General features: G+C 39.5%; 1 protein-coding gene across 5 annotated transcripts in view; it reads left to right on the top strand.

Annotated features, from left to right (window-relative positions):
* Positions 1–22583, top strand: part of LOC133734417 (putative disease resistance RPP13-like protein 1) — a 28080-nt gene that overhangs the window by 287 nt on the left and 5210 nt on the right. Inside the window, exons 2-5 of one of the 5 annotated variants that reach the window (XM_062162066.1) lie at positions 74–3355; positions 3522–3708; positions 16763–17186; positions 22494–22575. In XM_062162066.1, the coding sequence (XP_062018050.1) occupies positions 80–3346 (3267 nt within the window). In that variant the 5' untranslated portion in view covers positions 74–79 and the 3' untranslated portion in view covers positions 3347–3355; positions 3522–3708; positions 16763–17186; positions 22494–22575. Of the gene's footprint in view, positions 1–73; positions 3356–3521; positions 3709–10248; positions 10443–16762; positions 17187–22435; positions 22576–22583 lie in introns of those variants that run through there. The other 4 variants (XM_062162065.1, XM_062162068.1, XM_062162069.1 and 1 more) reach the window with 4 other exon arrangements.

Here is a 22583-nt window from a genome sequence, read left to right on the forward strand (position 1 = left end):
TTAAATCTAGTTCAAAATGGATGTTGAGAATCATTACTAATTAACGAACCACGTTGCTTTTCTGTCTAATCAGGAAACCATGGCTCTGGAAGTTGTGGGTGGAGCTTTTCTCTCTTCTTCTCTTGCTGTTCTGTTTGATAGGATGGCTTCCCGTCCGGTTGTTGACTTCATCCGAGGAAAGAAGACCACCGCTGGGCTGCTCCAGAAGTTGAAGATGAAGTTGTTGTCGGTTAATACGTTGCTTGATGATGCAGAGGAGAAGCAACTCAGAAACTCTAGCGTCAGGGATTGGCTTAATGAGCTTAAAGATGTTCTCTATCATGCCGATGACCTCTTGGATGAAATCAAGACTGAAACTCTGCGTTGCAAGATGGAAGGAGATGATTCTGGAAGCAGCCGCACAAATCAGGTACTCGAGTTTAGTTCTATTTCCATTCATGAACTTGACAAAAGTCTGGAACCCAGGATACTGGACATTCTTGACAGATTAGAACTTATTGTCAACGAAAAAGATGTGCTTGATTTGAAAGAGGGTGTTAAAGATAGACCACAAGGAAGACTGCTCACAACTTCTTTGGTAGAAGAGTCTAGTGTATATGGAAGGGATGAAGAAAAGGAGGCCATTATCAAGTTGTTGTTAGCGGATGGTGTGACTGGAAATAAGACGGATGTGCTTCCAATTGTGGGCATGGGTGGGCTTGGAAAGACTACTCTTGCTCAACTCGTATACAACGATGACAGAGTCAAGCAACATTTTGACCATCAATCATGGTCTTGTGTTTCAGAAGAATTTGATGTCATCAAAATAACCCAGACAATTTACGGGGCGGTCACTTCACAAACTTGTAACATCACAGATCTAGACATGCTTCAAGTTAAACTAAAGAAGACGTTGACAGGGAAGAAATTTCTCTTTGTTCTTGATGATGTTTGGACTGTGAATTTAATGAAGTGGGATCTCTTGAGCCGACCCTTTGAGAGTGGAGGTCATGGAAGTAAGATCGTTGTCACAACACGTGATGAAGGTGTCGCATGCAGGATGGGTACCCTTCAAAGTAGACATCTAATGCAATTATCTGAGGAAAATTGCTCGTCGTTGTTCTCAAAGTATGCCTTCAAGAATGCAGGTGTTACTACAGATCCGTCGCTTGAAGTGATTGGAAAACAGATTGCTCAAAAGTGTAAAGGACTCCCTTTAGCTGCAAAATCACTTGGGGGTCTTTTACGTTCTGAACCAAATATTGAGAAATGGAAAGAAATATTGAACAATGACATATGGGAGTTGCGAGATGAAGAGAATGACATTTTACCCGCTCTATGGTTGAGCTACCATTATCTACCTCCACATCTGAAGCGTTGTTTTGCTTACTGTTCCATATTTCCTCAAGATTATGAGTTTCAGAAATCGGATCTGGTTTTGTTGTGGATGGCTGAAGATCTCTTACCACTGAAATTGAAGATTACAGTTGAAGAAGTCGGAGATAAGTACTTTGATGATCTAGTGTCGAGGTCATTTTTTCAACATGTACCACAGCAGTATTCTCACTATTCTGTTGAGCCAATTTTCACAATGCATGACCTTATACATGACTTAGCAAACTTTGTCTCGGGAGAGTTCTGTATTAGGTTGGAGAACAATAACTCAGTATTGGAAAATGTCAGCAAGACTCGCCACTTATGGTGTGTGAATGCATCTGCCGTAATTGATCAATGGGACAGTTTGTGTGAAGCCAAGTATTTGCGAACCTTTCTAGTACTGTCAAAATATCAGTACGTACGTGTACGTCCCAACTTCGATTTTGATATATTCCTGAAGCTTCAATGTTTACGAGTGCTCAATTTATCAAGGCACGAAATTGGTGAGCTGCCTAGTTCAATTAGCAAGTTGAAGCATCTAAGGCACTTGGACTTGTCTTGGACATCAATTAAAAAGTTACCCGATGAAATGTGTACTTTATATAATTTACAGACGTTGTTGTTGCTCGCTTGTAAATCTCTAGTTGAGTTGCCAACTGATTTGGGAAGATTAATCAACTTGCGTCATCTTGCTATTAGAGGCACAAAGATAGAAAAGATGCCACGAAGGATGGGCAAAATGAAAGATCTCCAAACAATAAGAGGTAAGTTCGTCCTAGACAAATACACTGGTGGTAACATTGTCGAGATTAAAGAGCTTCAGCAGTTGCGCGGAACACTATGCATCTCTGGGCTTTGCAATATTGTGCATGTAACAGATGCCATGGAGACCAATATGAGGAAGAAGAAGTATTTGGATGAATTAGTTTTGGAATGGGGAGGCAAGTCTGGTGACACCGACGATACGCAAAAAGATAGAGATGTGCTGGAGAACCTCCAACCTCATACAAACCTAAAAAAACTCGAGATTCGATCTTATGGCGGCACAAGATTTCCAGGTTGGTTGGAAGATCTTTCTAGTTTATCTAATCTGGTTCATCTTCGACTTCTGGATTGCGGAAATTGTTTGTCCTTGCCATCAGTTGAGCAGCTACCTTCCCTCCAAGAGCTAGAGATTGAAGGATTTAATGGAGTGGTGACTGTGGGTTCTAAGCCTTTTCCTAATCTTCGTAAGCTTCGTCTGAAATCTTGTCCCGAGGTAACCGGGACATTCATGTTAGCCTGCTTCCCAAAGCTTGAAAGCCTCACACTGGACAATGTCAATGTAGAATCTCTCCATTCCACTACACTCCTCTCCCTTGTCAAACTCAGAATATCTTCATGCCCAAATTTTGTTTGTTTTCAAGATGGAGGGCTGAATGCGCCCAACTTGGAGACCATCGAAGTCCATAAATGTTCGAAACTGAGGTCGTTGCCGCAACACATGCACAACCTTCTCCCATCTCTCTGGTTGTTGTTCGTAGATGATTGTTCAGAATTGGAATCATTTCCCGAAGGGGGATTGCCGTCTAAGTTGAAATACTTGTACATCTGGCGCTGCAAGAAACTCATTGGAAACCGTATGCAGTGGGGTCTACCAACACTCACCTCTCTTGAGTTCTTGTGGGTCGACTTGAGGGGATGTGAACAAGTTGTAGATTCATTTCCAGACGAGGGGCTGCTGCCCCCCACTCTCTCACAACTCAGTATCCACGGTATTTCGAAGCTGGACGGCAAGGGGTTTACACAACTCACCTCTCTTAAACAGTTGGAAATTCACAATTGCCCTGAACTCCAATGCTTGCCAGATGAAGGGCTACCCACTTCCCTTTCTTATCTGCACATCGTAAATTGTCCTTTACTAGAACAACGTTGCCAGAGAGAGACAGGGGAAGATTGGCCCAAGATTGCTCACATCGAGTACATTTCTATCAATAACAAACGTATATGATATGCAATGGTAATTATCCAATTCTCTGTTCTGTCTTGGTTTAGTTAGTGAATTCCCCTCTCAGCTGCTTCTTATAAACTCTATGGTTAGCCAATTACCATATCATTTCTTAATGCATTTGTTCATTTCTATACAATATCATTATTTTGACCTCTACATTTGAATTCTTGTATAGGCTCCAGGTGCTTTGTAATTACCTAATCAGATGATTCTACTGCTGAGTCTCTGGATAGAAATTTCCTGTCGATGTTGGACAAGGTTACTTGAAACTTCCTTTTCGTCTGAACTTATGCTGTGGTTTTTATGCTGCTAGACCTGTTGTGGTTTTTATGCTGCTAAACAAAGCTTCCATCTCTTATGTGGTATATCTCTCTCTCTCTCTCTGACTATTTACAAATGTTTGATCTAGTTCTATTGGACGGTATAGAAATATATATGGCCATTGCTCCATGTTGCCAGACTACTGAGTAAACTTGAGAAACTCTTCCCATTAATCTTCTCCTTATTCTGTTTTTCTTAGCTTTGTTCAATTTTTTCTCAAAATTCCTTCTGGTGCTGCATCACTATGAATTTTTAGTTTTCACACATGCATGTTGCGCATTGGTATGCTGATTATAGGTGCATGTAGATGCATGATTGCAAATCCGAAGGCCTTTCATTACTTTAAACTTGGCATGACCCTAATTTGGTTTGAATCTTTACTTATCCCTATACTCTTGTAAGTTCAGAACTTCAGATTATGACATCTGATATTATTGTTTAAGGATAATAGATTCGAGAGAGATTGATGAGAGAATTGTGTATTCAATATTGAGAATATATAGGAGCCCTATATATAGGGATTACAAAGTACATGTTCTAATAATACAAGGAAAACTATTCCGAATAGAACTAGGAATTCTAGAACATTCTCTCCTATTACAATCATGGAACTACTCCTAGTTTGATAAGGCACACAAAGCCGATTTTCCTTCAACACTCCCCCTTGTGCCGCTTAAACTTGGTGGTGACGCTTTATCCGTTGCCTCGTTAAAAACCTTGCTCGAGTGAAAAACCCTGTGGGATAAAAATAAGCTCGAGGAGGAGAAAAAGAGTACAACACGTCCTTCACTCTTCGAGATCGAACATGTAGACATCATAACTCCCCCCGATGTCGATGTCTCCCCCTGATTACTACAATCTTGGGAGTTCGGATAACTTTCTCAATCTGATGCTCTTCACATGTTTCTCGAAAGTGGATTTAGGTAACGACTTAGTGAATAAGTCCGCTACATTATCCTCTGATCGGATTTGATTTACTTCAATCTTTAGAAGTGATTGTTGTTGTTGATTATAGAAGAACTTAGGCGATATATGCTTGGTGTTGTCGCCCTTGATGAAACCTAACTTCATTTGCTCAATACAAGCTGCATTATCCTCATAAATGCATGTAGGTTCATCCGTGGTAGACTTCAAACCACAACTTCCTTGAATATGTCTAATTACAGACCTTAGCCATATGCATTCACGTACAGCTTCATGTAGAGCAATAATCTCTGCATGATTTGAGGAAGTAGCAATAAGGGTCTGTTTTGTAGACCTCCAAGATATCACAGTGCTTCCCATGGTAAACAAATAACCTGTTGGGAGCGACATTTGTGAGGGTCAGAGAGATACCCTGCATCAGCAAAACCCATCAAAACATAATTGTCATTTTGATATAGGAGAGTAGGGGGACGGCGGCAAAGTCATGGACGGCAACGTTTTGCCTCTTGGGGTCCGATCCCAAATTTTCGTCATTCCTTTTCTCTCTGTGGGGATAAAATAGGCCTATATCAATCGTACCTCTTAAGTATCGAAATGTTGTCTTTACACCAATCCAATGGCGGCGTGTTGGCGCAGAGTTATGTCGAGCTAACAAGTTCACTGCGAATGAGATGTCCGGTCTTGTGCCTTGAGCTAAGTACAATAATGCACCTATTGCACTTAAATAGGGCACTTCGGCCTCTAATGATTCTTCGTCCTCATCCTTTGGATGAAACGGATCTTTTCCGGGCTCAAGACTATGGCCAATCATGAGAGTATTTACAGGCTTTGCTTTATCTTCACTAAAGAGCCTTAGTATTTTTTGAGTATATGCAGATTGATGGATCAAAATCCCATCATTACGGTGCTCGAGTTCTAGACCGAGACAAAACCGTGTTTTCCCAAGATCTTTCATCTCAAATTCGGATTTCAAGTATTTAGCAGTTTCCTTTAACTCATCTAGAGTTCCAATTAGGTTCATGTCATCGACATAAACTGCTACGATTGAAAATCCGAAACTTGTTTTTTTAATGAACACGCATGGGCATATTTCATTAATATATCCCTTCCCAATCAGGTAGTCACTTAGACGGTTATACCACATCCGTCCGGATTGTTTTAATCCATATAGTGAGCGTTTTAATCTTATTGAAAACGCGCTCCGTGGTTTAGAGCCACTTGATTTGGGTAATTGAAGTTCATCTAGAACCTTCATATATATCTCTGAATCTAAATCCCCATAGAGATATGCTGTAACCACATCCATAAGCTGCATGTCAAGTTTTTCGGAAACTATCAAACTGACAAGGTAGCGGAACATTATAACGTCCATTACGGGAGAATACGTCTCCTCGTAGTCGATTCCTGGGCGTTGTGAGAAACCTTGCGCCACGAGGCGGGCTTTATATCTAACCACCTCATTTTTCTCATTACGCTTTCTAACAAAGACCCATTTATGGCCAACAAGTTTTACATCTGGGGGTGTCTGCGTTATAGGCCCAAATACCTGTCTCTTTGTTTAGTGAATCCAATTCAGCCTGGATCGCATTTTTCCATTTAGGCCAATCCGCTCTTCGTTGACATTTTTCGACAGAGCGAGGTTCGACATCATCATATTCTATAATTCCTTTTGCAACATGATATGCAAATGCATCATCAATAGCCATAGAATTACTATCCATCATCTCATGTACACTAGTGTACGTAATTCATGGAGATCTCTCTATTCTCTGGAATTGGTCCTGACATTGGAGCGTCCCCCAATGATGTCTCTTGGACATAACCATAATCCGGAATATTCTCATGAGATGGATTATTCACATCGATGATTAATGGATTATTTTGTGCCAAACTCGCTTTCTTTCTTGGGCGAGAATCCATCGAACCTATGGGCCTCCCGCGCTTCCTGGCAGGAGCCGTGGGCCTATCCACTGAGTCACCCATATTGGGGACGTTGGCGCCATACTCATGTACTCTTGAGGTGGCGTCATGTCCTCTAATTTTAGGGACATCAATCCTTGCAGGCACGTTTGCAGCAGGGATATGTGATCTCGTCACTTTAGCGATATCAGAAAACGCATCAAGCATCGATTCTTCTACGTTCTGAAGATCGAGAATTCTCCGCACTTCAATTTCGGACTGTGCGGTTCGGGGATCAAGATGAGACAGAGTGGGGACAGACCACGACAATTCCTGTCGTTCCTGTTGAACATTGATGTTCTTATCTCCCCCTAACGACGGGAAGACTGTCTCATCGAAGTGACAATCCGCAAATCTAGCGGTAAAGAGATCGCCTGTCAAGGGTTCTATGTAGCGGATAATCGTTGGAGAATCATATCCAACATAAATACCTAATCGTCTTTGAGGACCCATTTTGGTGCGCTGTGGTGGCGCAATTGGCACATAAACTGCACACCCAAATATGCGTAAGTGTGAGACATTAGGCTCATACTCAGTCACCATCTGGGACGCAGAAAAGGGTTGAGTGGCAGTGGGCCTCAGACGAATAAGCACAGCTGCATGCAATATTGCATAGCCCCAAGTAGAAATAGGGAGATTGGTGCGCATTACCAATGCCCTAGCGACCATTTGTAGTCGTTTAATGGCGGCTTCTGCGAGACCATTTTGGGTGTGAACAGGAGGAACAGGATGTTCAACATCAATCCCAATGGACATGCAATAATCATCAAAAGTCTTTGATGTAAACTCTCCAGCATTGTCTAATCTTATAGACTTAATAGGATGATCAGGGTGGTGAGCCCTTAACTTAATTATTTGTGCTAGGAGTTTAGCAAATGCAGCGTTCCTTGTGGACAATAGCATGACATGTGACCAGCGTGTCGATGCATCAACCAATACCATAAAATATCGAAATGGTCCGCATGATGGTTGAATAAGTCCACAAATATCACCTTGGATTTTCTGCAAGAATGGTATATTTTCTTTGGTGTCCTTTGCATAGGATGGTCTCGATCCTAACTTTGCTAAAGAGCAGGCTTTGCAGAACGAATGATGAGCTTTAGAAACAACCAATGAGGATTTTGGTTGAGCCACAAAATCACAAGTGACTTTAGAAGTAAAAGTTGGAGACAAAGGAGCCTTGGTGGCGTCAATGCCACCCTGAGGCCGCAGGGGGAAGGCGGCGCCGGCCAAGGATGGCCGGATTTGGGGGTGAACGGTGCCGTGAGGCGCAGGGGCTCCTTCGGTGTCCAAAAACCGAGTTTTACTTCTTTTCGTTCTGAAAAAGGGATGTTCGTGTGAAGTCTTTAATATACGGATCATCATGTCACGGCCTGGGTGTCCCAAACGGTCGTGCCAAAGCCTATATGTGTCGGAATCCCATAAATCATCTCTCATGACATGGTTGGATTCAATGACTCGAATAGTGGTTGTATATAACCCACTAGAGCGACACATAAGTTTCTCTAAGACTCGTTTATGTCCGTAGTCCTTAGAGGTGATGCAAAGGAACTCTTGTCCATTCTCACAATGTGTTTCCACATGAAAATCATTGGCACTTACATCTTGTAAGTAATAAAGTTCGAAAAATATGTCCATGACATGAGATAAAATCAATCGATACTTTATTAATAATAGCCAATGATTACATCAAAGTTTCTTGACCAAAATCTAATCCAACATAAAAATCAAACCGAAGACAAATCGTAGTCACTCAATCCGTTCGGTAATTTCAATTTGGTTGTGACCAGGTAAGGTAAGGCGAGATTTTGGTGGAGCGTTGCTCACTTTTAAAACCGTTCTCTCAGATCAAACCTTGCCTAGACATCACAATTACTCTTGAGTACGCCTAGAGGGAAAGAGTTAATACAATAAGTCATTTTATTGATTTAAGGCATAATTGCCATTACATAATTCTTGGAAATATAAAAATCTGCGGCATTTTGTCTTCATCGCCAGATTTAAAGTCTTTGTGAACTCGATGTCTTGATCACCATGATGCGACTACCTTCGTAGGTACATTGCAAATTCAGGTCCATTGATCAGACGTTCCATATCAGAAATAGACACCATAGAGAGGATTCTCCCTTGATTTAGGCGCATTAGCGCAATATGCATAGTCCTTAGGACTGGTGGCGTTGGAAAGTGATGCCCATGGCCAAAGTTGGCTCCATGGTTTCCAACCTTATTTCCCTCAAAATCACGCCTCCTACGGTCGTGAGATTGTCGCTTTGAGCGATTACCTTCTTGAGCATTTCGATCGTATGGATCATGACGTCTATGGCGACTTTCTCTAGCCATAGGACGATGCTCTTGATAGCTATCTTGAAGCCTATCAAATCTTCTTTTCACAAGTTCATTGCCATGTCTTTCAGTAGTGGCCATAGCTTCAATAAGCTGTTGAAAACTTGTGATCCGTCTTGCATTTACATGAGTCCGGAGTAAGTCAGAGGACCTCATAGCATAGACGGTGAAGGTATTGAGGGTTTTCTCAATCAATTGGTCTTCTGTGATTGTTTTTCCACAGAGACGCATCATTGCTCTGATGCTGAGAGCTTCCGAATAAAATTGCATGACAGTGTCAAATTCAGAAAAGCGAAGATCTTTCCATTTTGCTTCTGTATTCGGAAGTATGGAGTCACGAACATTGCCATATCGTTCGCGAAGCGCATGCCAAAGACTTATGGCGCTATCCTCATTTATGAACCACTATGCCAAAAAAGCAATCAGACGACAGAGGAGATCTGTCGTCTGATGAAAAAAATTTCTGTTGTCTAGTACGGTGCCGTCTCTTGGGGCATCAGACGACAGATTTCCTCTGTCGTCTTATTTATCAGACGACAGAAATTTGTTAAGTCTTCTGTTGTCTGATGAAATCAAGACATGTGCTAACTGTTTGTACTAGTGAATTCAAACGACAGATAAATGTCGTGTGATCTGGAAACAAATAACAGTTCCTTATAATTTGTATGATCTAATGCTTATTCCAAAGACAGAAAAATGGTCATTTCTGTGGTTTGAATGCACCAAAGTAGAAGATATGAAATTCTATCTGTTGTCTAAATGGAATTATAATAACAGTTTAGTGTTGTTTTATTCAAATTCCAATAACAATTAAATGTTATTAGCATTCAGTTCAGATTACATTTATCTATCGTCTTTAGTAGCCTACAATAACATTTGTCTGTTGTTTTAGTGCACAAGTAACAACATATTTTTTCTTGTATCTGTTGTTCTTAGACATGTCCAACAACATATTTGGATTTCATTTTATTGTTGCTTTTTATTTCAGATGACAATTTTCTGTTGTTTGAGTGCACAAGTAACAACATATTTTTTTCTTGTTTCTATTGTTCTTAGATATGTCCAACAACATATTTGGATTTCATTTTGTTGTTGCTTTCTAATTCAGATGACATTTGTATTCTCGTTGTGCCACAATTATGTAAATCTGGAAACTACCCAATGCATTCATCAAATATGGAATCCATTCATAAAAATACCAATATTTGATTAATCTGTTACTGCAGCTATACATACATTCATAATGGAGCTAAACTTAGTAAACATCAGTTCAATAACCCATAGCAGTTGGCATGATCAACAAATGGAACCCAAAAAACACTGATATCTCATACTATTGATCATGTTTGGTGAAGGCAGATTTGAACTTGAAGCAACTCTGGCAGATCAGCACATCTTGGTGCAGCAAAACACACACTGGATATTGCTTCTTTCAAGTGTAGAGGGCACTCCTTATATCAGATCAAAGTTTAATTCTTAAATATCTAAAGATTGGGAAGTAATCAATAGCCTCCAAAAAGCAACAAAATTTACAGCAACTGAAACCATGGTTAAATCGACCATGCGGCAATGATTAATGATACCACATCTGTCCTGCAGAGTAAAAAGTAAATCAATATTTCTGCTACAGAGACTTTTGAAGATCAAAGCAATTATCCCATATATGCCACAGCGTAATCTTCTGTTAACCTTTTAGAACAAGAACACACCATATAATGCACAACTGAACAAAAAGCATGCTAGCTGAAAACAATGGTATTTGAAATCTCCCTTGTAAAACAAAGAGCGCCATTCTAAAATAGAAATTAAATTTCAAACAGCACTAAACAGCAGTATTTATTGCCATAGGTAAAAACAATTTTTGGATGATTTTGAAGGCCTCTAGTCAATTGATGACCCCAAAGTAACAACCAAGGCAAATCCAGAATCTCGTCCTTGAGAAGCTAAAAACAGAAGTTGTAATTTTAGTGTGAAGGAAGAAACATAGCAATAATCTTCTAAAGTTGAGGAGTGCAGGCTATGCAGCAAACAATAATGTCAGTAATTGCTCCTTGTGTCTATTTAGAAGGTAAAGATTAACAAGTTGAAGATAATTTGATTAAAAAGTTTAGCTTGGCACATACAGCATCGTGAGAGCATTGCATATAGTAAGCACTGATTAACAAAAACCAATATGTAACTGATTATAACCAAATTACAGCAAAATATTCAACTGATTAACTCAAACACCAATCATTCTCAGCAACCACGGTGAATTTCAAGTCTGAACCAACTCTTTAATCAATACTAACCAAAACCCAAAATCACAAATCACACAATGGACTATTTTCCATTAGAAATAGAACTACAGTACTCACAAATGATCAAAAGAAAGCCACTTCTCCAACATAACATGCAACAGGTCAAAAGAGAAGAGAGAACACATAGAATCTGATTAGTATTATACATTTGGTGCATGTACAAATTGAAAAAGTGAATTTTGAGTTTAGGGTAGAATCTTGGTAGAGAAAAAGGAGCTTACTTTCTTTGATATGTTCTCATAGCTAGGCCTACTTATGAGAGAAAAGGCAAGAAGAAAAATATCAGCTCCTCTGTAACTAAGAGGCCTCAACCTTTTATAATCTTCTTCACCTGCATAATATAGGTTACATTATATTCTTTAAATAATACTAATTAACAGTATCAAGCACTCATTGATTAGAGAAGTGCTTTATAACTACTTCAAACAATATGATCATGTATGCATTGTATCCATATATGCTAGTGTTAATCAGCTCAGAAAGGTACTATATATGCATTAGGTGATTTTTTTTTTCCTCCAAAGCAAAAGAGAAAGTTCATTGACGTTGTCTTTGATGGTTGTTATACATGGATGAGCTACCATCGAAATGCATTTGTTTTTTCCAATATATGATAAAAATTTCATTATGTTTTTCCTAGTTGGGACCTATTTCGGGATCTCCTGCAAGTGTGGTGTTCACTCCCATTTTTTCTCACATTACTCAAGCTTTGACATGTTTGAAACATCAAAATATCATTATGAAGGGAGTTGGAAAATTTATAGAATAGCATTAACTCAATTACATTTTTAATTATTCTTTGACTAATATCTAAACTTGGGATTATCAACTTCTACGGTTGGCTATGAAAAAGTACTTAACCTCCTTAAGCCTCAAAATTCTAAGAGAGGTAGAAAGAAATAGTACCAGCAGTATCCCAGAGACCCAGATTCACAGTCTGCCCATCAACCAAAACATTAGCACTGAAGTTGTCAAATACAGTTGGAACATAATCCTGTCAAGAAAAAGAAAAAGTGAATGAAAACAGAAAGAACAAAGATCCTTCAGGAATTAAAACAATGAAGAAAACAACAATAAGGGAAAACACATGAAGGAAAGAAACACAGTGCCATTAACAGAAATGACAGGACTGGGATTTATATGGGAGTTGAAGGTGAGAAACTTTATACAGTAGGAATAGTGTTGCTAGTGTAAGAGATGAGAAGGCAAGTCTTTCCAACAGCACCATCTCCAACTGTGACACTGGATATTGAAAAAGCAGAGAGCAGATATTTTGACAAATTCTCTTTTCAGTGTGCCACATAAGTTTACTAGTCAAACATATAACAAAGATGTTTAAGTACAAGTATTCAATTGCCCCCCTACTATATATATATATTAATCTTAGTGCATTTGCAAGATTTGAGTCATCAAGATCATAACATTTTCTTTGGATATTCCAGCATGTATTCAAATAACTCTCTAAACTGACTATTGTAATTAAGGGTATATAACACCAGAATAATACCTTTAAAATCCTCAACCCCCAAATCTTCATCCCAAAGGAATATGTAATCATAAATGGACACAACATCTGGATGTAGAAATCGTTTTGCAAACCACCTACAAAGACCCAAAAAGAAGAGAAATGAGAAAATCCAAGAACAGCAAAAGTAGGACCTGCTCTTTGATAACTCCAACTGTAAGAGGAGACAAATTGCATTATTTTTAGATACATTACCACATTTCAGCAAGATGATTCACACTTGAAATATTCAGACTGCTGCTAAACTTCAGATAAAACTAATATATATATATATATATATAAAGAATAAAAAGAATAGTTGCTTAATGCCAGAGAATTTCACAGAATCATGTTGCAACTGCTAACATACCACTTTGTTTGGTTGTGGGCAACTATGTGTATGGCCTGGTTACTCCACTCAAGATCCCACCACCCTTTAACATTCCCATCATAATGGAATAGTATAATCGTAAAGTTTTCTTGAAGAAACTGAAATTGGTAAATTTAGGTCAAGCATGTCTCTTGATAGCATTTTAAACACTGTGTAGAAAAATCTATTACCTTTTGCACAATATCATCAACACTATGTTTCTGCTTAATACCAGCTGCAATAGCCAGTAAATTGTGATTGCTTAATCAACCTGAATCATTATAACCACCCCAAAATCAGAGAAGTGTCATCATCAGCACAATAATTACAATAAAGAAATTTATGTTTATCCATTAAAGCCTACCAATCTAGCAATCACCTACCGGTGTTCAATTAAAGAGAGTATGCAGACATGCAAGAAAAAACATAAAAACAAGACAATTAGAGTATTACCGTTAACTTTGAACTAGTCAGCCATAAAGGCCTCAGTTCTAAATCCGACCTAGCTTGTATTATGCCACGAGGCAAACCGTCCAACTTTCTGGAGCTCAAAAGAATTTCCTGAAGGCAAGCATCAGAAGCACCTTAGAATATAATGAAGACAGACATACATCCAACATCTGATCAACATCCAAGAATTGTAATTGGTCTAGTTATTGCAGTGATTTGATATATAAGTCAATGATGAATAACTAATGAAGCCTTACTTTAAGGTGTTACAAAACACAGATGAAACGAAGCAAGAAAAATTGATTTGCATACAAGGATCTGAGCATTTACCTGATTAAAGGGATGCATTCTTTCTTCCATCCAATTCAGCAATGCTATAACAAGCAACAACACAAATCTGAATCCCTGAATTCATAAACCACAGCACCAAATCCATAAATTCAAAAACAACAAATTTCACTACCAAGACAAAACCCGAACACCTTAATCTATTTCAATATCCCCCAACCCATATCAAAGAAAGACACCTAACAACTAAATGGAATTTTAGGAAACCCCAAATCAATTTCCAGAAAAAACCCTAAAATAGAAGATTGAACCCAACCAAAAATCCATGCTCGCATACAATCTCCTTGATAAAGATTGTAGACTTAAAAATTCTATTGCTAATTTCACAAAGAAACTCATATAAAACAACAAAATCGCAACAGCCATACCTAAAAGTTAACAATGTTTTCCGCTACGATACTCAAACTTTTCCTGCAAAAGCAACATAAGAACAAACATAAATTACAAACCAAGCCAAAGTAGACAGGAAGACCCACCTTACCAAATGAAAGTGAGCAGAAATACCATAATACAGAAAGCAGTGACCATAATACCATAACACTTTCTAAATCTTACGTTTATCTGTCTGCAACATCCATTGCACACAAAGGTTTTCAATAGGCTTTGAACTTTCTCAAAGTTATCGCACCCATTCAAGCCATAAAACGTAGAAGCCAAAATCTAAAAAACATAAGAACCTACATACCGAGATTACCTTTTAATTCAAATATTGCAGCCGCTATTGCAGTGTTGGGCTCCAAGATCCGCAAACATAAACTGATAAAGACACCCAGATTTGCCCAAATTCGCACTCTAATCATGAGAAGAAGAAAGAATCGCAAAAACATTAACTCAGAACAAAAACAAAAGCAAAAAACTGAAAACCCAAACTTCTAGATGAAAATCTAATTTCGAAAATCCCTCACCTTGACACTGTCGAATAATTGATGATGCGAATTGATGGTCTGATATGATTTCCGAACACTCGATGCTTGGATAGTTGATGTCGCTCTACCTGGTTTTGGCTTACCAATAACCCAAACGAAAAAATAATAGTCAAGCCTCCTCTAATCTCCTGAGTTGCTGGTGGAGAATTCCATTAAGCCAGACGCAAATGGAAACAGCAAGTATGTCGGGGTTGAGGGAGAGACTAGATTTGGGTAAGGATTCTCAGATTTGAGAGATGGCCGAGTTTTGAGAGATATCGATGGCTGAGTTTTCCTCGAGACACCGTGAGCTTCGAGTTTTTGGTTGATGAGAGAGTTTTAGACAGAGTTAATGTTTGTGAGAATGAAAAACACGAAGGTTTTGTGTTTTGCCAAAAGAGACTTAAAATCAAAACAGTCAAACTCACCTCATTCAGACAACACAATTTCTTAGATGTGTTGTCTGAATATCACCCATTGACTAGTCAGCTATAGAGTTTGGGCAATTGAGAGGGAAAAAACTTTAATTTGTTGGAGGGAAATCTAAAATTTTTGCTAGGGTTCATTTTAGAAAATTTCCATCTTTTCAGACAACATTTATGTGTTGTCTGAATCTAACCATATATTTGAAATGGAACAAGTATGGTTTCTCATTGTATTCAGACAACACATTTAATTTATGTGTCGTCTGAATGTCGTCTGAAATACTCAGACGACAGAAAATGACCATTCTGTCGTCTGAGCTCTGTTGTCTGATAGCATTTTTGGCATAGTGAACTCAAACTGTAGGTCACTATCCATGTGACGTTTCATTAAGGCAAGTGCCTTGGAATTATCTTTCTCAGTTTGAGGGTCTGGAGCTGTTTCAATAGGACAAAGCTCTTGGATTGTATGCAATAAATCACGGGCAATAAGGTGGATCTCGACATCAGTGACCCAAATTAAGTACCTTTTGCCTGCATAATCCAATGGAACAAAATCGAGTTGTTCATGTTTGACATCCTGAAAGATGAAACAAGAACAAGTTAGTTTCGGAGTCAATGCTTCCACGAAAACTAATATAAATAAGATTTCCGAGCTATGCTACCAAGAAATCGATTTCCAAGAATAATTGGATTAGACCGAAACAATGATGTTTGAATGGTCAAAATAGATGCTCATGAACGCTCTCAGTCCGTAGCATACGAACGCTCTTAGTTCGTTAAATCGATGCTTACGGACGCTCTTAGTCCAAAGTCTTACGAACGCTCTTAGTTCGTTAATTGCGTGAATCCCCACGATTCCGCTTTTCAATGATCGAACCCACGTTATATGAAATGTGGGATGTAGAAGAAGGGAGGTTTTCAAGTCCCCGAGAAAAAGAAGAAATATTTAAATTTCAAATTTTAGGAACTTCAAAACTTACTCTTTTGGGTACTTACTTGTTGGTTTTGAATCACGCGCGTGTCGATGCAGGCGTGATGGAGCGAAGTAATCCGAGTAGAGGCGTGCAGCGGTGCGATGTAGTAGGGGCTGCAGAGGTGCTGCAGTGGCAGCGAGTTGCAGCAGAAGAAAAGGGAGTAGCTAAGGCAGGTGCGCTGTAGGGGCAGCAGTGTGCGCGGGGCAGCAGGGGCTGCGGAGGTGCGCGCGGGGCAGCAGTGGGCGCAGGGGCGCGCAGGGCAGCAGTGAAGGCTCGGCTAGCTTGGGCTAGGGGCTGCGGTGGTGAAAGAGGATTTTGGGTTTTTGCTTTGTGGCTAGAGTCGTGCTTATAACGTGTTTAAGTATATTGGTATTGAGAGAGAATTGTAGAGAGAGATGTGTGTATTATTATTGAGAATAGGAGCCCTATATATAGGGATTACAAAGTACTAGTTCTAATGTTACAATGAATACCAATCCGTGTAGGATTGGGAAATCTAGAACCTTCTCTCCTATTGCTACTCCTAGTTTGATAAGGCACACTAAATCGATATTCCTTCAACAAAGTGAAAATTTTCTCCGAAAATGTTCCAGAGTGGTGAAAAGCTGTCAAGTTTTATCATGTGGGCAATTTCCAGTGCTGTAGAAGCAGACTCTGCAACTATGCTTCATTCCAATGAATCTCATCAATGTTTCACTACTATTCCAGAGGACAACGAGGTGTATAAGAATTCTTCGATTTCAAAACTATTGCGTTGGCTAACTGCAACTGTAATTCTTGGGAAGCTTGACTGGACATCCAGTGACGTGGATCCTGAGTTCTTGAAAAGTTTGCAGTCTTTAATAACTCATGCTGACAAGGCATGTGGAGAAAGGGGCCGAAACGGATATGGTTGTGAAGAGATCTTGGCATCAGCAATTCTCTACCTTCAACAGCTCTCTGGAACAAATTACGAAATGCCACCGTCTGTCGCTGCTGCCCTTAGTCTTCTCCTTTCCAGTGCCTCCATTTATGCAGGTATTATTATTAGAAGCTACAAAAAAAAGTCTTCCTTGTTTTAAGGCTCCTTGTCTTCCTTTCCTTGTTTTAAGGCTCCTTGTCTTCCTCTCCTTGTTTTAAGGCTTTTGTCTTCCTTGTTTTAAGGAGGTTATCATTGTGGAATTGTGGTTTTTAGTTTGTTGTGTCCGGCCACCATATATAGTCCATATCTTGTACATGTTTGGTAAGATCAATATACAAACATTATCATTAAATTTCAATATGGTGTCAGAGCAGAAATCCTCATAGGACCTGCATCTGTATTGTTCTTTCAAGACTCTTGTGTTTCTCTACCATTCTTGTTAAGATGACAGAAGGAGAAGGTTCTCTCGTCGCAAAGACAGAAGGCCCAGACGGGAATCCAAATCAACGTCTATGCTCAGTGCTTCTAAATGAGTTCAACTACCTTCCTTGGTCAAGAGCCATCACTCTAGCTCTTGGTGGAAGATCAAAGCTCAACTTCATCAATGACAAAAACAACATCCCAGATGCCTCATCATCTGAATATGAAAGTTGGTTATCCAAAGACCAACTTGTTATGTCATGGCTTATTAATTCAATGGAGCCAAAACTTGCGGAAATCTTCAGCTATTCGGAGTCATCTCAACATCTTTGGGATGCTGTCAAAGACATGTATGGCAACCTAAACAATGCAGCAAGAGTGTTCCAACTCAAAAAAGATCTCGCAGGGATTCAACAAGGTAATCTCTCATTTGTTCAACATCTTGGCAACTTAAAAGCCAAGTGGAATGAGCTTGATACGTATAGGCCTCACACCACTGATGCCACCATATTGCTGAAAAGAGCTGAAGAAGATAAAGTGTTCCAACTACTTGCAAGTCTGGGATCTGAATATGAAGATCTAAAAAGTCATCTTTTGATGAGTCCTGAGCTTCCTTCGTTCACGACAGTATGCAACTCCATTCAACGTGAAGAAGTGCGCAAAAGGGTAATGAACGTGGACGCTAGTGCTGGAGGGTCAGAAGCTCGAGCATTTGTTGCAAATAAAAGTGTTACAAGTGATAGAACATACAAGGGCAAGAGGCCAGATCTGAAGTGCACTCATTGTGAACGAATTGGACGAACTGGTATAGGCCACACAAGAGAGAGATGTTGGATTTTGCATCCAGAACTGAAGCCTAAATTCAATGAGGACCAGAAGAATCAAAGAGGCACCATTCAGAGAAGCTCTTACATCTCTAATCCAAAGGCAAACTTCAGCAACATTTCTGAAGATATGATGAACTTCACGTCCAATCCAATAACTCTCATAAATGAGTTTGCTACATATCTTCAAAAGAAGCAAGACAGTTTAGAGAGCAATGAAAATGGAAGCACAACTGCTATGCTTGGAAAGTTTGCTGGTTTTCTAGCAAAATCAAATATGGCTTCTTCAGAGGATATCCCAGGTATTATTTGCGCCATTTCTAATGCTTTAGATGTCAGTAAGAATCATGATTTTTGGATAGTGGATTCAGGTGCCTCAGATCACATGACAAACAATTCTTTCATTTTACATGATTTTGAAACTCTGTCAAAACCTTCACATGTCTCAATTGCAAATGGCAACGATGTTCCCATCTTAGGAAAAGGAAAACTAAAGCTTTTTTCAGATAGTGTTGAGTCATTTGCACTATTTGTACCCTCTTTTCCATTCCAACTCCTGTCTGTAGGAAGGTTAATGAACTCGTTGGATTGTCTAGCTATTTTCTCTCCTTATAATGTTGTGTTTCAGGATCGAGTGTCCAAGAAGAAGATTGGTGAAGGGTTCTTTCTAAATGGCTTGTACTACATATCAACTTCATCAAGCTTTTCAAAGTGTTTTCTGACAGAATCCAAATCTGCAACACAACAACAATTGTGGCATAAACGCCTAGCTCATCCTTCCTTTCATGTTTTGTCAATATTGTTCCCTAGTTTTTGTAAAGTTTCTCATGAATGTGAAACATGTCATATGTCAAAGTTTACTAGATTGCCTTTTCAAATCTCTCAATCTAGAACAACTCAGCCTTTTGAGATCGTACATTCTGATGTATGGGGACCAGCATCCCTAGAATCGTTTGATGGTTATAGGTTTTATGTCACCTTTATTGATGATTTCACTCGAACCACTTTTGTGTATCTTTTGAAATTCAAGAGCGAAGTCTTTAAGTGTTTTCAAGATTTTCATAACCTTGTCAAAAATCATTTTTCATCTAAAATTTGCATTCTAAGGTCAGATAATGGCACTGAATACACATCCAAAATCATGACTGATTATCTCAGTGCTCAAGGGATTATTCATCACACCAGTTGTGTGGGAACACCACAACAAAATGGCATTGCAGAACGCAAAAATAGAGATTTACTTGAGAAGGCTAGGGCCTTAATGCTTCAAACAAATGTTCCAAAAAAATTTCTGGTCTCAAGGAATTCAAACTGCAGCTTACATTATAAACAGATTGCCTAGCAGTGTGTTAAATTTCAGATCTCCATTTGAAGTTCTAAAAGGTCGAAAGGTTGACATAACACACCTTCGAGTATTTGGCTGTACGTGTTTTGTACATGTTCAGTCAAATCACCGAGATAAGTTTGATCCCAGAGCTATCAAATGTGTGTTCCTCGGGTACTCATCTACCCAAAAGGGCTACAAGTGTTACAATTCACAGACCAGAAAATTCTTTGTTTCAAGGGATGTTCGTTTTGATGAGTCTGACTCTTTCTTTCAGTTATCTGACAATGAACCTCAGGGGGAGCATATTTGTGACTTGTTTCCCACTCCAATTCCTGTTGAAGCTGCAGTAGACACTCCTAGTTCACAACAACCAGTTCAACAAATTGTGGACACTGAAGAGGTACAGGCAGACTCCAACACTCAAGATCATCAACCAGAGGTGGTACCAAACACGCCTCAACCTCGAAGAAACCCACCAAGGGGGAGACATCTACCATCAAGATTTCAGGAATATGAGACTTACACACCACGTTATCCTCTTGCTCAAGTCGCTCACTCCACCAGCACCTCCTCTCCTCATAGTGCATTCCTCATCAAGATTTCCAAAGAAACCGAACCAAGGAACTTTGAAGAAGCAAATCAATCCCCCGTTTGGAAGAAAGCTATGCATGATGAACTCAAAGCGCTCGATGACAATAGAACCTGGAGTATAGTTAAGCTTCCCAAAGGACAGAAAATTGTAGGGGCAAGATGGATTTACAAAATCAAGTTCAACTCCGATGGTTCAATTGAGCGACATAAGGCAAGGTTAGTAGCTCGTGGCTTCACTCAAACCTTTGGTGTTGATTATAAGGAGACCTTTGCTCCAGTTGCTAAAATGAACACAGTTCGAGTTTTGTTATCTGTTGCTGTGAATTGTGGATGGTCTCTATACCAAATGGATGTCAAGAATGCCTTTTTGCATGGGGATCTAGAAGAAGATGTGTACATGAGATTACCTCCTGGACATCCACGTGAAAGTGAAGCTGGAATGGTGTGCAAACTTCACAAGGCCTTGTATGGTTTGAAACAATCCCCACGTGCTTGGTATTCCAAATTGAGTTCGGTTCTTCTTGCCTCAAGCTTCAAGAGAAGTCATGCAGACTCCTCCCTATTTATTCGAAATGGCAAGGCTGGCAAGTTGGTTGTTCTAGTGTATGTGGATGACTTAATCATCACTGGAGACAATATGGATGAGATTAAGTCTCTCAAGTCAGCCTTGCACAATACCTTTGCTATCAAAGATCTTGGACCATTGAAGTACTTTCTTGGAATTGAAATGGATCACTCCTCAAATGGTATGTTCTTAAATCAACGCAAATATGTTGTTGATCTTCTTGATGAGGCAGGAATGAAGGATAGTAAGCCTGCACGCACTCCTCTTAGTAGCAGACTTAAAATAGATATTGAAGGAGAACCTCTCTCAGATATTTGTGTTTATCAACGCCTTGTGGGCAAGCTCATCTATCTCACCATCACAAGACCAGACCTCACTTATGCTGTAAGTTTGGTCAGTCAATTCATGCACTCCCCTACCACTCATCATCTACAGATTGTCAAGAGGATCCTTCGCTACTTAAAGGGCACAGTTGATCGAGGAATTGTTATGAAGAACAATGGTCACTTTAACCTTGTGGGCTACTCAGACTCTGACTGGGCAGGAAATGCCATCGATCGAAAATCCACAACTGGGTACTGTACTTTCATTGGAGGCAACCTAGTTACTTGGAAAAGTAAAAAACAAACTGTGGTTGCTCGTTCTAGTGCCGAAGCTGAATATCGTGCAATGGCATCCACAGCCTGTGAACTCATATGGTTAAAGACATTGTTAGGTGACTTGGGCATTGTGTGCACTTTGCCTATATCTCTACATTGTGACAACCAGGCTGCCATGCATATCGCAGCCAATCCAGTCTTCCATGAACGCACCAAACATATTGAAGTTGATTGTCACTTTGTTCGAGATCAGGTTCAGTCCAAACTTATTGAAACAGTGTACACACGATCATGCGATCAACTAGCAGACATTTTTACCAAGATTCTCACTTCCGCTCAGTTTGAACGTCTTCTGTCCAAGCTTGGCTCAAGGAGCTCTCTTGATCCAGCTTGAGGGGGAGTATTAGAAGCTACAAAAAAAAGTCTTCCTTGTTTTAAGGCTCCTTGTCTTCCTTTCCTTGTTTTAAGGCTCCTTGTCTTCCTCTCCTTGTTTTAAGGCTTTTGTCTTCCTTGTTTTAAGGAGGTTATCATTGTGGAATTGTGGTTTTTAGTTTGTTGTGTCCGGCCACCATATATAGTCCATATCTTGTACATGTTTGGTAAGATCAATATACAAACATTATCATTAAATTTCAATAATTATACATTTGATTGATTATGCATTTGGCATCTGTCGGTTGAGTGTTTCAGTAGAACATGGGGGAGTGGGGAGTTGGGTCCAGGAATGATTAGTTCCAGTCTAGTCATGCACTTTACTTCAGAACCTAATGTTATCCAAATAGAAAAGATCAGGGAGTGTGGTCTCAGAGGCATGGTGTATGTTTTCTGTGGCTTTGTTGTAAATTTCCATGGAGAGAGGTAGCAACTCAATTGCCTAGATGCTTAACAAATTCGATATTAGGACTATTCTTTTGAAGTTTAGATGGCTGCAGCCATTGCTGCTGGCGTTTTGTTGGGATGCTGGGATGATTAACAAGAGAGATGACTAATCTTGTAGGAACCATTTTCTTGACTGAATGTTTTACACGCACACACTTAGGTGCACGTGCATGACAACTAGATTTACACTTGACACACTACATGATTTTCTGGTTCAGGTTTCTTGCATGATAATGAAACTGTCCAATCACTTTGGCTGAAGATACGTTGCCCTAATGAAGCTAATCCTGCCTGGAGATGGTAATTTA

This window comes from Rosa rugosa, chromosome 2, assembly GCF_958449725.1.
Source record: "Rosa rugosa chromosome 2, drRosRugo1.1, whole genome shotgun sequence".
NCBI classification, from domain to species: domain Eukaryota; kingdom Viridiplantae; phylum Streptophyta; class Magnoliopsida; order Rosales; family Rosaceae; genus Rosa; species Rosa rugosa.